At 41.7% G+C, this 15,760-nt stretch overlaps 1 protein-coding gene across 3 annotated transcripts in view; it reads left to right on the forward strand.

Annotated features, from left to right (window-relative positions):
• The window catches only part of FRMD3 (FERM domain containing 3), a 407,251-nt gene that overhangs the window by 18,774 nt on the left and 372,717 nt on the right, over positions 1-15,760 (forward strand). For all 3 annotated transcript variants that reach the window (XM_021064660.1, XM_021064663.1, XM_021064662.1), the window contains one exon: positions 10,567-10,692. In XM_021064660.1, coding sequence (XP_020920319.1) covers positions 10,567-10,692 — 126 coding nt within the window. The remainder of the gene's footprint in view (positions 1-10,566; positions 10,693-15,760) is intronic.

A 15,760-nucleotide genomic window follows, 5' to 3' on the forward strand; every position in this document is an offset into this window, starting at 1 on the left:
ACAACAAAATCTTTGAAGTGATTGTACAATTAAAAAAAATGATTGTTAGGAATGTAATATGTATAATATATCAGATATATATGTGTGACTGGGTCACTTTGCTGTAGAGAAAAAATTGACACAACATTGTAAAGCAACTCTACTTAAAAATTTTTAAAAGAATGTAATAGAATGTGAAAATTATGATTTAATATTATATTTCAGGAGTTCCTATTGCAGCTCAGTGGGTTAATAACCTGAGTAGTATTCATGAGGATGCAGATTCAATCCCTGGCCTTGCTCAGTGGGTTAAGGATCCGGTGTTGCCGTGAGCTGCAGTGTAGGTCACAGATGTGGCTCAGATCCCGTGTTGCTGTGGCTGTGGTGTAGGCCAGCAGCTGTGGCTCCATTTCGACCCTTAGCCTGGGAACTTCCATTTGCCCTAAGCAGGGTCCTAAAAGGGAAAAAATTACATTTCAAATTTCTGAAATCTATGTAAACAAAATTATGTGATCACATTTTCCCTTGAAATGACCAAAGTATCAAAAGACCATCTGATGGACCCTTAGGGATTGCCTCTGTATGTGGACGATACTTGAACCACAGTCTCCTATCAATGGCATGGAATCTAGCCTGACCCTGGGCATAAACTGGGAAGGCCTCTTGACTGCCATGATCTTAGACCTAGGTGATAAGGCTCTTTCCAGCCTGTTGTCTATCACAGGGTGATTTCACTGCTTTTTGTAACCCCCTGTTCATCCTCTCTCATTTAAACAGCATTGGGTATCTTGAATCAGAAGTACATAAGATTAATGATCATTTAAGGGTGAAAAAAAATAGATGAAAGTTGAAAATTTTCCCAAGGTCACAGAGCAAGTGGTCACAGAGCATCCAACTTTAACTCAGCTCTTATACTTGAGTATGGGGTGATGTATCAGGTGGAGTGAACAGTTTTTCACTGTTTAACAGAAAACTCAAATTTATAGACTTTTTTTTTTTTTTTTTTGTCTTTTTAGGGCCACACCCACAGCATATGGAGATATGGAGGTTCCCAGGCTAAGGGTTGAATCAGAGCTGTAGCCGCTGGCCTAGGGTACAGCCACAGCAACATGGGATCCGAGCCGAGTCTGCGACCCACACTGCAGCTCACAGCAACACCGGATCCTTAACCCACTGAGTGAAGCCAGGGATCAAACCTGCTTCCTCATGGATGCTAGTCATATTCGTTTCTGCTGAGCCACAATGAGCCCAATTTTATACATTCTTACAGTTTTATTTCTCGATTTATCTCTTGGCTTCTATTATCTGACATTAAAACCAGACATCTGAACCAAACTTGTCATATCTTAATCTCATACAAAACTTCCATAGACCGTGGAAGGAAAACTCCCATTAGAGTGGCTTTTAGGCTGGAGTGAAAGGAAAAGTAAAGCAGCCATGACTGAATAAAAGTGAGTGAACCATGAATCATCTGAAAAGACTGCTTGGCATCACATGAACTAGAAAAGTGTTGACTCACTAACCTATATTCTTCTCTGCATACACCATTAGCTTGCTGTAGTTACACAGTTTGTTAAATAATGTGGATGCTCAATAGAGAACACGTTGCTTAAAAATTTTTGCTTTAGTCGTGTGTGGGAGGTACATTGTCATAAGCATGTAAGAACAAGGGGTAGATGTTAAGAGAGAAGTAGAAAGAAAAAAAAAACCCGTCTCATAAATGTGGTTCGGATTATGTATTCAAGGAACGCAGTTACAATTTTTTGGCAAGCTTTCTCAGGAAGAAGGAAACCTAAGAAAAATTATCATACAAGTGAAAGGCTCCTTTGTTCAAATTCTGACTATTTATTGACATCAAAACCAGGGGACTGAATTTCTTCTTACCCTCACTGGTTGTGGTAGTCAGTGTAGGAGCATGGGCTTTGCTGCATTCTTTGGTATGGCTATTGATTAACCTTTGTGGTTTAAGGGCTTCAGAGAGTAATTCCCCACAGGCTTGTTTTATTATAGAAAGTGTACTTTCCCCACAGGCCTTGTTTACCATAGGAAATGTGCCTTCCCCCACAGGGACCCTATCTCTGAACTACTCTTCAACTGATAGAAAAGGAATGAGAGGAATGGTGACTTTGTCTAAGGGAAGAAAAGACAAAGAAGTCATAAAACTTTGGGACATTTCCACCCCTAAAACCCCTATTGGACAAGGACTGATAGAGGAAACTAGGCAAGGCCAATGGGAGAAAACCACATCTTTCTGGACCCCACGTTTGTACCCACCCCCCATCTTTAAGGATAAAAACCCTTATAGGACAATAGAGAGGGGAGCTCTTCTCCCTGCTCCCAGCTGCCCTGGGAGTTATTTGCATTTCTGTAATGAAGACTTTGCTTGCTTGCTGCCTGTGTGTTTGCGGAGTTCATTCCTCGACTGCATGAATAAGAACCTGGATTCTGGTAACATCTTTCTGGCATCAGTTGTATGGAAATACTTCCTCTGTCTGCTGAGTGGCCGGGGTGGGATGTGACAGATTACAATTGAAACCACCAGTGTCTTTCAGTTTGGGATCAGGAAGCACACTGAGCAAAACTGTGAAAGGTTGAAAGCTTATCTTTCTGGGGAGCTCCCACTGCAGCTCAGCGGTAATAAATCAACTAGTATCCATGAGAATGCAGTTTCGATCCCTGGCTTCGCTCAGTGGGTTAAGGATCTGGCAGGATCTGGTGTTACCATGAGCTGTGGTGTAGATCGCAATCACAGCTCGAATCCCCCTTTGCTGTGGCTGTGGCTGTGGCTGTGGCTGGCAACTATAGCTCTGATTCCACCCGTAGCTTGGGAACTTTCATATGCCACAGGTGCAACCCTAAAAAAAAAAAAAAAAAGCTTATCTTTCTTGTCTTTAAAAAAATGTGGCAAAATACATATAACATAAAATCACCATCTTAACCCTCTCTCTGTGTACAGTTCAGTAGTATCAGGTACATTTATGTTGTTGTACAGACCATCTCCAGAACTTCTCAACTTGCAAAACTGAAACTCCATACCCATTAAACAACTCCTTAACCCCCTGGAAGCTATCATTCTGCTTTCTTTCCCTATGAATGTTACTACTTTAGATACCTCATATAAGAAAAATACAGTCTTTGACTTTTTTTTAGGGCTGCATATGGAGGTTCCCAGGCTAGGGGTCTAATTGGAGCTATAGCTGCCGGCCTACACCACAGCCACAGCCACAGCCACACCAGATCCAAGCCTCGTCCGTGACCTACACCCCAGCTCACGGCAACACCAGATCCTTAACCCACTGAGCAGAGCCAGGGATCGAACCCGCGTCCTTATGGATACTAGTCAGGTTCATTAAACACTGAGCCATGATGGGAACCCCTGAGTTTTGACTTTCTGATACGGATTTATTTTATAATGTCCTCAAGGTTCATCCATGTTGTAGTATGTGTCAGACCTTCCTCTTTAGGGCTGAAAAATATTCTGTTGTATGTGTATACCACATTTTGCCCATCCATTCATTTGTGGGTGGACATTTGAGTTGCTTCCTCCTCTTGGCTATTGTGAACGATGCTGCTTTGAACATGGGTCTGTAAATACCTGTTTGAAACCCAACTTTCTGTTCTGTTGGCTATATACCCAGAAGTAGAATTGCTGGATCCTATGGTAGTTCTATTTTTATCTCTTTGAGGAACTTCCTTACTATTTTTTATAGCATTTGCACCATCTTATAATCCCACCAACAGTGTACTGGCATTCCCTTTTCTCCTCATCCTCGCAACTCTTGGTTTTTCTCTCTCTCTCGTCCTCCCTCCCTCTCTTCCTTCCTTCCTTCCTTCCAGCCATGTTAATGGGTATGAGGCAAAATCTCATTGTGGTTTATAATTTGCATTTCCTGCATGGTTAGTGATATTAACCATCTTTTAATATGCCTGCCAGCCATTGCATATCATTGGAGCAATGTCTATACAGCTGTTACTTTTTTTGCACTCTTTTTCCATCTTAGTGGACTTCTCCTTCTCCTTTCTTATGTGTTTTTGCTCCGCCTGTATCCTAAAAGAAGAATTGTGGCAGCTTCCAAGCATATGTGTAAGAACACACAATGAAATAGCTGAGAAAGTGGTGTAAAAGGAAGCTGAATGAGGAAAATAAAGTGAAACTGGGAGTAGGGTGAGGACTCAGATGCATTTCAAAGGCCCTATCTAGTTGCCACAGCTGCAGGCTCCTTAGCAGTTGGGACAAGGTGGGGAAAATATTCACTCATCATAAAGTAAACCCAAGCCAGCTTCTCAAAGAGCATAGCACTTCCTGTCCCTCGACCTAAGAGAGATTTTCCTTACATAGTGGAGACTGAGAGATGCTGAGAATGACACTCTTTTCCTTTATTACAGATAATTCAATAGCAGTTTTCATGTCTGTTTTTTCCCCATCTTAAAAAGTTTTATTGAAGTAGAGTTATTTACAAGGTTGTGGTCATTTCTGCTGTACAAGAAATTGATTCAGTTGTACATGTACACACATCCATTCTCTTTCCGATTCTTTTCCCACATATATTATCACAGAATACTGGGTAGAGTTCCCTGAGCTATACAGCAGGTCGCCATTGGCCAGTCATTCCATATACCTCAGTGTGTGTATGTCAACCTCAGACCCCTAGTCCATCCCTCCCACCCCACCTGTCCCCTTTGGTAACCACAAGTTTATTTTCGAAGTCCATGAGTTCTGTTCTGCAAATAAGTTCATTTGTATCCTTTTTTTAGATCTCACATATAAGTGATATCATAAGATGTTTGTCTTTCACTCTCTGACTAACTTCACTTAGTTTGAGAATCTCTAGGTCCATCCCATGTCTCTTTCTTAAACATCCGTCTACATCAGGCAGTGGTAGGAGATTGATAAGTCAGCCCTTTCAGTCAGTCAGAGAGGGAGAGAAGGAGGGAGAGATATCAAACTTCCTTTGCCTTTTTGTTCTATTCAAACCCTCAACAGGTTGGGTGATGACCTTCCACACTGGGGAGGCCTGCCTGATTTATGGGGCCTGCTGATTTATGGGGCCAGCTGATTCACATACTAAGCTCTTCTGGAAACACCTGTCACAGACACACCCAGACACACTGTTTATGCAGCTGTCCAGGCATCCTGTGACCCTGATAGGTTGACACATAGAGTGGACATCACACCTCCCTCAGCCAAGTCCTTCCCCAGTCCAGTCCCAGGGTTCTCCATCACTGACCCTACTACTCCCAGGCTCGGTGCAAACAACCTAACTGGCTTCCAGTTATCTAGAGCAGAAGTTTCAAGTCTTTTCATGTCAAGGCACATAGAGAAAATTAAACATTTTTTATTGCACCCAAATCCCCTTTATTTATTTATTTATTTGTCTTTATAGGGCTGCACTCATGGCATATGGAGGTTCCTAGGCCAGGGGTCGAATCAGAGCTTTAGGCACTGGCCTACACCAGAGCCACAGCAACGCCAGATCTGAGCCGGGTCTGCAACCTTCAGCATGGCTCACGGCATGCAGAATCCTTAAACCACTGAGCAATGCCAGGGATTGAACCTGCGTCCTCATAGGTCCTAGTCAGATTCGTTTCTGCTGAGCTTCGACAGAAACTCTTGTTATTGAGTTGGGAGTTGACTGAACACACAAGTCTTAACTGGAGGGATTGGGGGTTATAAGCATGGTGCTTGGTGAAAAAACAGTTACTTCTTCTTTACATAATTATAGCAAGAAAAAATGCTAGGCGTTCCCATTGTGGTTCAGTGGGTTAAGAATCTGACATAGAGTCCATGAGGATGCAAGTTCGAGCCCTGGCCTCCGCTCAGTGGGTTAAGGATCCATTGGTGCTGGAACAAGCTGCGGTGTAGGTTACAGATACAGCTTGGATCCTGAGTTGCTGTGGTTGTGGCGTAGGCCGGCAGCTGCAGCTCCGATTTAACCCCTAGCCTGCAAATTCCAAATGTCACAGATGTGGCCCTTTAAAAAGCTAGATATTTGGAAAGATATGAAATAATTAATTTGCATCAAAGCCCCAAATAAGGCCTCTTCAATTTGATTACTTAATGAATTTTATTACATTTATAGTTGTACAACAATCATCACAACCATATTTTATAGCATTTCCATCCCAAACCCTCAGTGCATGCCCCCACCCCACATCCTGTCTCATTTGGAAACCATAAGTTTTTCAAAGTCTGTGAGTCAGTATCTGTTCTGCAAAGAAGTTTGTTATGTCCTTTTTTTAGATTCCACATGTGAGTGATAGCATTTGATGTTGGTGTCTCATTGTCTGACTGACTTCACTTAGCATGATAATTTCTAGGTCCATCCATGTTGCTAAAAATGATGGTATTTCATTCCTTTTAATGGCTGATTAATATTCCATTGTGTATATGTACTACATCTTCCTTATCCACTCTTCTGTCGATGGACATTTAGGTTGTTTCCATGTCTTGGATATTGTATACAGTGCTGTAGTGACCATTGGAGTATATGGGTCTTTTTGAGTCATGGTTTTCTCTGGATAGATGCCTAGGAGTGGGATTGCTTGATCAAATGGTAATTCTATTTTTAGTTTTCTGAGGCATCTCCATACTCTTTTCTATAGTGGTTGCACCAATTTACATTCACACCAACAGTGTATGAGGGTTCCTTTTTCTCCACACCCTCTCCAGCACTTATTGTCTGTAGACTTTTGGATGATGGCCATTCTGGCTGGTTTAAGGTGGTACTTCATAGTGGTTTTGATTTGCATTTCTCTAATCATGAATGATGTTGAACATCTTTTCATGTGTTTTTTGAAGCCCTCTTCAATTTGTTTTATTTATTGAGATATTTGCAGTAAAGTATACAGATAAATGTGATAAATTTTTACACATCCATCTCTCCACGTCATCACCTCCTAGATAGAGATAGAGAACTTTCCAGCACCCCAGGAGGCTTCCTTTTGCTCTGCTTCCAGCTCATAAGTTTCAAGGGTTAAAATGCCATTCCAACCTGTATTATCATAGATCAGTTTTATCCATTTATGAACTTCATGTACCCAGAATCCTAGAATATATACCCTGTAACTGATTTCTTCTGTTTAACATTGCATCATTGTGATTGAGGAGTGGACTGTATTGACAGGCCATTTCTTTTCATTGCTGTGTAATATCCCGTTAATTAACAGAACACAACTTATTTGTTCATTCTGCTGTTTACAACCATATAGGTTGTTTTCAGGTTTGGGGCTATTATAAATAAAACTGCTGTGAATATATTTGAACATGTTTTTTTGTTGGGCATAAGAACTCATTTCTTTGGAATATACCCAGGAGGGAGTTGGATTCCTGAAACCTTCTACGTTATTGTCGCCTTTTTGTTTGTTTGCTTATTCTATCAGTTACTAAGAGAGATTGTTAAAATCTCCAAATTTGGTTGTGAATTTACCTCTTCCAGTAGTCTGTTAGCTTTTGCTTTGTAGAATTTGAAGCTGTGGCAGAGTTCCCGTTGTGGCTCAGCAGAAACAAATCTGAGTGGTATTCATGAGGACGCAGGTTTGATCCATTGCCTCGCTCAGTGGGTTAAGGATCAGGTGTTGCTGTGAGCTATGGTGTAGGTTGCAGATGAGGCTTGTAACTGTGTTGCTGTGGCTGTGGTGTAGGCCAGCAGGTACAGCTCCGATTGGACCCCTAGCCTGGGAATCTCCAATATGCTGTGGGTGCGGCCCTAAAAAAAAAAAAAAAAAAAAAAAAAAGACAAAAAAAAATCTTCCCATTGAAATTCTTATTTTTTAAAATTTAAATTTAAGTTAATTTTTTTTTTATAGCTGCACCCATGGCCTATGGATTCCCAGGCGAGGGACTGAATCTGAGTCACAGCTGCAAAAATCCTAGATCCTTTAACCTACTGTGCCAGGCTGGGGATTGAACCTGCGCCTCCACAGCCACCTGAGCCACAGCAGTTGTATTCTTAACCCACAGTGGTATAGCAGGAACTCCTGAAATTATTATTTTTTATTATGAAAGTTCCCTATTTATCTCTCACTTGCCATTTGGGATATTCACCATCTCTTTCTTCAGGAACCAGCATCAAATACCTTGTTTCCCTGATTGTGCTGTGCACTCATAAACATAAAAAATCTTATTAGATATCTTAGGTGTGTCAAATCCCTCTGTATCACTTGGGATTACACTTGTCTGCATGTATCAGAAAAGCCAAAAATAACAGTGGATTAAATAAATTGGAAATTTATTTCTCTCTCATATAAAAGAAATCTGGAAGTAGGCAGTTCAAGACTGGATGACAGTTTCACAAAATTGTAGAAGACTCAGGCTCTTGTCTATCTATGTTAGTCCAAGCTTCCAGGCTCATGGTTACCTCATGGTCCAAGATGGCTGCTTGGAGCTCCAGCCATTGGATCTGCATTCCAGGCAGCCAAGAGGAAAAAGAGAGAAGAGTGTAAACTCACTTCTGCTTACATTCCATTGCTCAAAATTTAGGCATATAGCCACGCCCAACTTCAAAGGATCCCGGGGACTGTATTTTTTTTTTCTAACAGTCCTTAGGTTTTTATTCAGCAAATGTAAACATTTCTAATGTATCTTTTATCTGATCCAACAATCCTGTTGAGCTGTCTGTACTTTTTTTTCCCTTCTGGGAAGTTCTAAGAGGACTTGGGTACCACTGTCACATTCACTACTTTACCACAAGGCTAGCACAGCCTTGACTTATTTTTTTTTTTAATGTTTTTTATTTTTTCCATCATAGCTGGTTTACAGTGTTCTGTCAATTTTCTACTGTACAGCAAAGTGACCCAGTTACACACACACACACATATATATATGTATATATATAATTCTTCTCATGTTATCCTCCATCATAAGTGACTAGATACAGTTCCCAGTGCTATAGAGCAGGATCTCATTGCTTATCTATGCCAAAGGCAATAGTCTGCATCTATTAACCCCAGATTCCCAGTCCATCCCACTGCCTCTCCCTCCTCCTTGGCAACCACAAATCTGTCCTCCAAGCTTCACGAAGCCTAAACAGCTGTGTCCAGTTTGAGCTTGAGCTGGTTAAGACTGATGGGGACCACTGACCCACCCATCGGGCATGTGCAAGTGTCCTTTTGACATCAGAGGGCCCTGAACTCCACCCTCAGAACATGGTAACGCACCATTGTCTGAACACGTGTCCCCTGAAGAAGCTGACAGCTTGGTTGCACCTGTGTGGCTCAGATCTGGTGTTGCTCAGCTTTTTCTTACTTCCAATCACACTTCCCCATGTTCCCCATGCCTCAGCTTTATAGCATAAATACCCCTCGTCCCTCACCTTTGGGGAAGTGGATTTGGGACTTGTTCTCCTGTTTCCTCGCTTGGCTGCCTTGTCAATAAATCCTTTCTCTGCTGCAAACCTTGGCATCTCAGCATCTGGCTTGCTGTGAGTTGAGCAAAAGAATGTGATTCAGTAACACCCCCTCTCTTGTTGGGTCATTTCGCCCCTCAGGCCTCCCCCCATCCCCGTCCCCTGGGCTGCTTGTCTTGCTGTATTAAAGGAACCGTTTCACTCCTCCTGGTTGGGAGAGGACTCAGATTTATATAGAATGGATCCGACCTATGGCTGCTCCGTGGGTTTCTGGCTCATGTCCCTTCTTCGTCTGCTGTCCACGCTCTGAATGAAAACATAAGCATTTCTAGGGGTTTTAATGTGGTTCTGTTTTAATAAACCTCACAAGGTGAATCAAAATACTTTATTCTTGTTCCCAGGAAGCCCCTGTCTTACAGTGTCTTACTATAGGAAGAAGTCTTACTAAATGAAGACATTTTCCTTTTCTCCATGTAATTCAATGGTAGACGTGTTGATACAATGATAACAGCTAACACTGTATGCTGGGCAGTTTACTTCTACCACTATTGCTCCATTTCACAGACCAGACAACTGATGCACACACAGAAAGGCTAAGTAACTTCCTGAGGTCTTATATATATATATAAGCAAAGTGACCCAGCAAAGTGACTATATATATATATATATATATAGTCTTTTGTCTTTTTGGGGCTGCACCTGGGCATATGGAGGTTCCCAGGCTAGGAGTCTAATTGGAGCTGTAGCTGCTGGCCTATGCCAGAGCCACAGCAACTCAGGATCCCAGCCGCGTCTGCAACTTACACTACAGCTCACGGCAACGCTGGATCCTTAACCCACTAAGTGAGGCCAGGGATTGAACCCACTAAGTGAGGCCAGGGATTGAACCCACAACCTCACGGTTACTAGTCAGGTTTGTTAACCACTGAGCCATGACCGGAACTCCACTTCCTGAGGTCTTATAGCCAGTAAATGGCAGAGTGATGAGCTTGTGTCCTGGGAGAGCCACTGACCTTCCCTTCTGTTGTCTCTTGAGGGAAGTTGGAAGAAGGATGGAGCAGTTTTGAAAGCAAAGTGAAATTTGCTTGAAATCTCCCAAGACACTGGTTTCAAGGAACAGACCTTCCTAGGTTCCTTGAGAGTGCTCACCCTCCCAGCTCCATCGGGGGTAGAGGTGGGAGAACAGCGCAGGGGGTACTTCCTTATCTCATCATCTCTTGCCTTCCCTCCCTCTTGCTCTCAGATGATCTCCTCGCCACTGAGGTGTCAGCTGACAGTCACAGAGGCTGCGCCCAAGGAGCGGGGTTCTGGTGGTAGGATTTTGGGCGTGGATGAGCCCCGTGAAGGTAGGATGTTCTTCCTCAAAAAGGTAAGTCCTTTCTTAAATCATCCTGGATCCAACTTTTTCTTAACTTGCTCTTCCTTCCATGTTCTTCTCTGATTAGGAAAAAAAAAAAAAATCTATATTTTCCATCATATTATAATGTTAGAAGCTTCAGAGCCCCTGTGATATAAGCTGTGGAATATACAAGCACTCAGCCCTCTGGATAAGTGCTTTCACCCCAAGGTTGCAAGGAGGAAGCTCCTCTCCTCTTGCCTCTCCCACAGCTGGCTCCTTTGTTCCCACAGGTGGCTCCAGCAATGGATCCCCTCCAGGGGACACAGATGCCTTAAGGCAGAGATTCTGACTTTACTGAGTCAGACTCCCCTGGAGGGCTTGCTAAATGCACATTGCTGTAGTGTTCCTTGGGGGCCTAGTGGGTTAAGGATCTGGTGTTGTCATTGCTATGGCATGGGTTCAATTTCTGGCCTGGAAGTTCTATGTACTGTGTGTGGGTGTGGCAAAAAGATGCAGATGGTTGGGCCCACGCCCAGACTTCCTGATTCCACTGGTGTGGGGTCTGAGAATTTGCCTTCCTAGCTAGCCCCAGGTGATGCTGCTGCTGGTCCTGGGACCAGCTGCCCTGTTTTCTCCAGCAATGCAGGCATTCCAGGGAGATCAAGGAGTTCTCGAAGCATTGCCCAACTTTGTGGAATTTTCAGGAGTTCCTGTCGTGGCTCAGTGGTAATGAGCTCGACTAGGTTCCATGAGGTTGCAACTTGGATCCCTGGCCTTGCTCTGTGGGTTAAAGATCCAGCATTGTGGTGAGCTGTGGTGTAGGTCATAGACAAGGTTCAGATCTGGTGTGGCTGTGGCTGTGGTGTTGGCCGCAGCTACAGCTCCGATTTGACCCCTAGCCTGAACTTCCATATGGTGCAGGTGCGGCCCTAAAAATACAAAAAAAAAAAAGAAGTGTTTTTTTCAGTGCTTTGGCTTAAGTCACCAGGATTGGATGCTCACCTAGCTTGCCCCAAACTTTCCTTCCTCTGTTTATCCATTAATAGTACCATGGTCTGGAGAAATAAAAGTGTTAGGTCTCATACTTTACACAACAATGTCAGGATAGTAATTTACTGGGATCCTGGGATGGGCTTCCAGAAGCTCAGGGAGAGCAGCAGATCTTTGTTCTTTTTGCTAGGTTAAAAAAAGAATTACACAAAGTGGAATGCTTGTTGTAAAAAATTTAAGCGCTAGGGACTTGTGTAGAGCATAAAATGAAAGTCTCTACACGTCTCTCTCTTTTCTTCTGAGGCATCTGCTGCTAAAGGTCTAAGCTGGACCTGTCTTTGCTTTTGGACCTGTCTTTGAGCACATATTCAGGGCTGATAACTGGCTGTGCCAGTTACTAATTGAAATGTTTCTGTGTGCCCTGGTAAACAGCCTCTGCCCGAGCCCCCCCTGGGTGCTCTCCCTTCCAGGTTTCACACTGCAGGGCACATGTTTAAATTGGAGTGCTTTGTTGTTTATGTTATTGAAGTATAGCTGACTTACAGTATTATTAGTCTCAGGTCTACAACATAGTGATTCAGTATTTTTATACGTTATGAAAGAGTCACCACAATATTACCATCTATGCTCATAACAAAGTAATTTCAATATTATTGACTGTATTTTCTGTGCTGTACCTTACATCCCTGTGACATTTATTTTATAACTGGGTTCCCTTCACCTCTTGATCCCCTTCACCTATTTTGCCCATCCCCCTCTCTTCTGACAACCACCAGTTTGTTCTTTGTATCTACGAGTTTATTGCTCTTGGTTGTTTGTTCATTTGTTTCATTTTTAAGATTCCACATAAAAGTGAAACCGTATGGTATCTGTTTTTCTCTGACTTTACTTAGCATAAAGCCCTCAAGTTCCATCCATGTTGTCGCAAATAGCTGAATAATATTCCATTGTATGTATGTACCACATCTTCATCCATTCATCTATTGATGGACATTTAGGTTGCTTCCATATCTTGGCTGTTGTAAAAAAAAAAAAAAAGATGCTGCAATAGGAGTTCCCTGGTGGCCTAGGGGTTAAAGGCTCAATGTTGTTGCTGCTGTGGTTGAGTTACTGCTGTGATGAGAGTTTGCTCCTTGGCCTGGGAACTTTTCCATGCCACAGGTGCAGCCAAAAAAAAAAAAAAAAAAAAAAAGATACAGTAAACACTGGGGTGCTTTTGTCTTTTTGAAGTCGTGTCTTAAGATAAATACCCAGGAGTGGAATTTCTGGATTGTATGGTGGTTCTATTTTTAATTTTTTTGAGGAATCTCCATACTGTCTTCCATAGTGGCTGCACAAATTTGCATTCCCACCAACAGTGAAATTGGAGTTCTTCGTGAGCTCAAGTCAAAGGAAATCTGGAAAGGTAGCTGGGAGCCCACAGCATGTCCAATAGATCTGATTATGCAACTTAAATTATTCTTTGAGAAAAATGATGAAAATGGTCTTTACTTCTGGACCAAATAAAATAGAAATGTGCCCAGTACTGTGGGAAAACTGGGGAAAAGGAAAAAGATCTTTTGTGTTTTCAAGTTATGGCCAGTCTTGCTTAGGAAGAACCTCTCCTCCTCCCTCTGGTGGCGGGGATGGAACATAGCCTGTTCTGTATTTAAGGGAACCAGGTGTGAGTAGGGTGATGTGGGTTAAGTTCTTAAAACTGACATTTTCCAAAGTGAAATATAACAAGCATTTTTTTTTGAGAAGAATAATCTGAACAAAGTAAGATTTACGAGGAAAAGATTGTGTGCAGAAAAGGCAGTAAAAATAAAATAGTTTTGGAGTTCCTGTTGTGGCTCAGTGGGTTGAGGATCCAGTGTTGCCACGGCTATGGCGTAGGTTCAGTCCTTGGCCTGGGAACTTCCATATGCCTCGGGTGCAGCCAAAACAAAACAAAACAAACAAACAAACAAACAAAATTTCACTAAAATGAATTCTTAGAAATAGAGGAGATTTGAAAGTCAGAGAGTTATTTCAGATGAAAAATAATTACTGCTCGTTCTGAAAATAAATAGCTAGTGAGGACTCTAAGTATTACCTGAAAAGGACATGATGTTTACTGGAATAATTTCAGTTTTTAAAACACATTGCTTACTCTTTATTTTTTTGTCTTTTTAGGGCCGCACCTGCTGCATATGGAAATTCCTAGGCTAAGGGTCAAATCGGAGCTACAGCTGCTGGCCTACGCCAACCATAGCAGTGCCAGATCCAAGCCACAGCAACGCTGGATCCTTAACTCACTGAGCAAGGCCAGTCCTCGTAGATACTGGTTGGGTTCGTTACCGCTGAGCCACAGTGGAACTCCCTAAAACACATTGCTTTCCTATGAGTGAGATATAGTCCATATTCAAAACTTTTGTGGGCAAAATGATTACAGGTTTGGAGTTTCTGTCATGGCACAGCAGAAACGAATCTGACTAGGAACCATGAGGTTGTGGGTTCGATCCCTGGCCTCACTCAGTGGGATCTGGCATTGCTGTGAGCTGTGGTGTAGGTCAGAGATGCAGCTCAGATCTGGTGTTGCTGTGGCTCTGGTATAGGCCGGCAGCTATAGCCAGGGATCAAACCTGCATCCTCATGGATACTAGTGGGGTTCATTACTGCTGAGCCGCAATGGGAACTCTCTTTTAAAAAAATTTTTGATTCAAGTACAGTTGATTTACAATGTTGTCTTAGTTTGATGTGCACCACAAAGTGATTCAGTTATACATGTATGTGTATATATATATATACTTTTTCAGATTTTTTTCCATTATAGGTTATTATAAAATATTGAGTTAATTCCCTGTGCTATACAGAAGGCCCTGGTTGGTTATCTATTTTATATGTGGTAGTGTGTATCTATAAATCCCAGACCCCTAATTTACCCTGCCCTTTGGTAACCATAGGTTTGTTTTCTGTGTTTATGAGTCTGTTTTTATTTTGTAAAGAAGTTCATTTGTATCATTTTGGAAGTTTTCTTAAAGATCCATTGGATACGTTTTCACTAAACCTGGAAGGCTTCCAATGTTTTGATCAGCATTTTCTGATCTAAATCTTATCTCAAGACTTGATTAAAGATGCTTACTAGACTTATTGTAGTGATCATTCCATAATGTATGCAAATGTCAAATCACAGCACAGTACACCCGAAACTAACATAATATCGTACATCAACTATATTTCAGTAAAAAAGACAATATAATTCTTTTCATTTTTGTAAAATGGCTCTGCTGAGATGTAATTCACATACCATTTAATTAAAAGAATACAAGTCAGTGGTTTTTAGTATATTCTTGGAGTTGTGTGACAATCATCAAAGTCAAGTTTAGAACATTTTTTATCATCCCCATATGGAGCTCTGTACTCATTAGCTGTTCTTCCCTTTTCTTTTCAATCCCCCTGCTCCCTAACCCATTCTGCACATTATATATAAAATATTCATAAATTATGTGGTCTTTTGTCATTTTTTTTGCTTAGCATAATATTTTCAATATTCCTCCATATTGTAAGAGGTATCAGGACTTTGTTAGTTTTTATTGCTAAGTAATATTTCATTGTATAAATATACTGTATTTTACTGACCCATTAATCAGGTATTATACATTTGGGTTGTTCCCACTTTGGGGTTATTTTTTATTTTCCAAATACATTATTTTTTTTTTTCTACTGTACAGCATGGTGACCCAGTTAGACACACATGAATATATTCTTTTTTCTCACATTGTCATACTGCATCATAAGTAACTAGACATAGTTCCCAGTGCTACACAACAGGATCTCATTGCTAATCCATTGCAAAGGCAATAGTCTGCGTCTGTAAACCCCAAATTCCCAATCCATCCCACTCCCTCCCCCTCCCCCTTGGCAACCACAAGTCTGTTGTCCAGGTCCCTGATTTTCATTTCAGTGGAAAGTTTCATTTGTGCCATATATTAGAGTCCAAATATAAGTGATATCCTATATCCTATGGTATTTGTCTTTCTCTTTCTGACTTACTTCACTCAGGATGAGGGTCTCTTGTTCCATCCATGTTGCTGCAAATGCAATTATTTTGTTCTTTTTTATGGCTGAGTAGTATTCCATTATATAT

This window comes from Sus scrofa, chromosome 10, assembly GCF_000003025.6.
Source record: "Sus scrofa isolate TJ Tabasco breed Duroc chromosome 10, Sscrofa11.1, whole genome shotgun sequence".
In the NCBI taxonomy this organism is placed as follows: Eukaryota; Metazoa; Chordata; class Mammalia; order Artiodactyla; family Suidae; genus Sus; species Sus scrofa.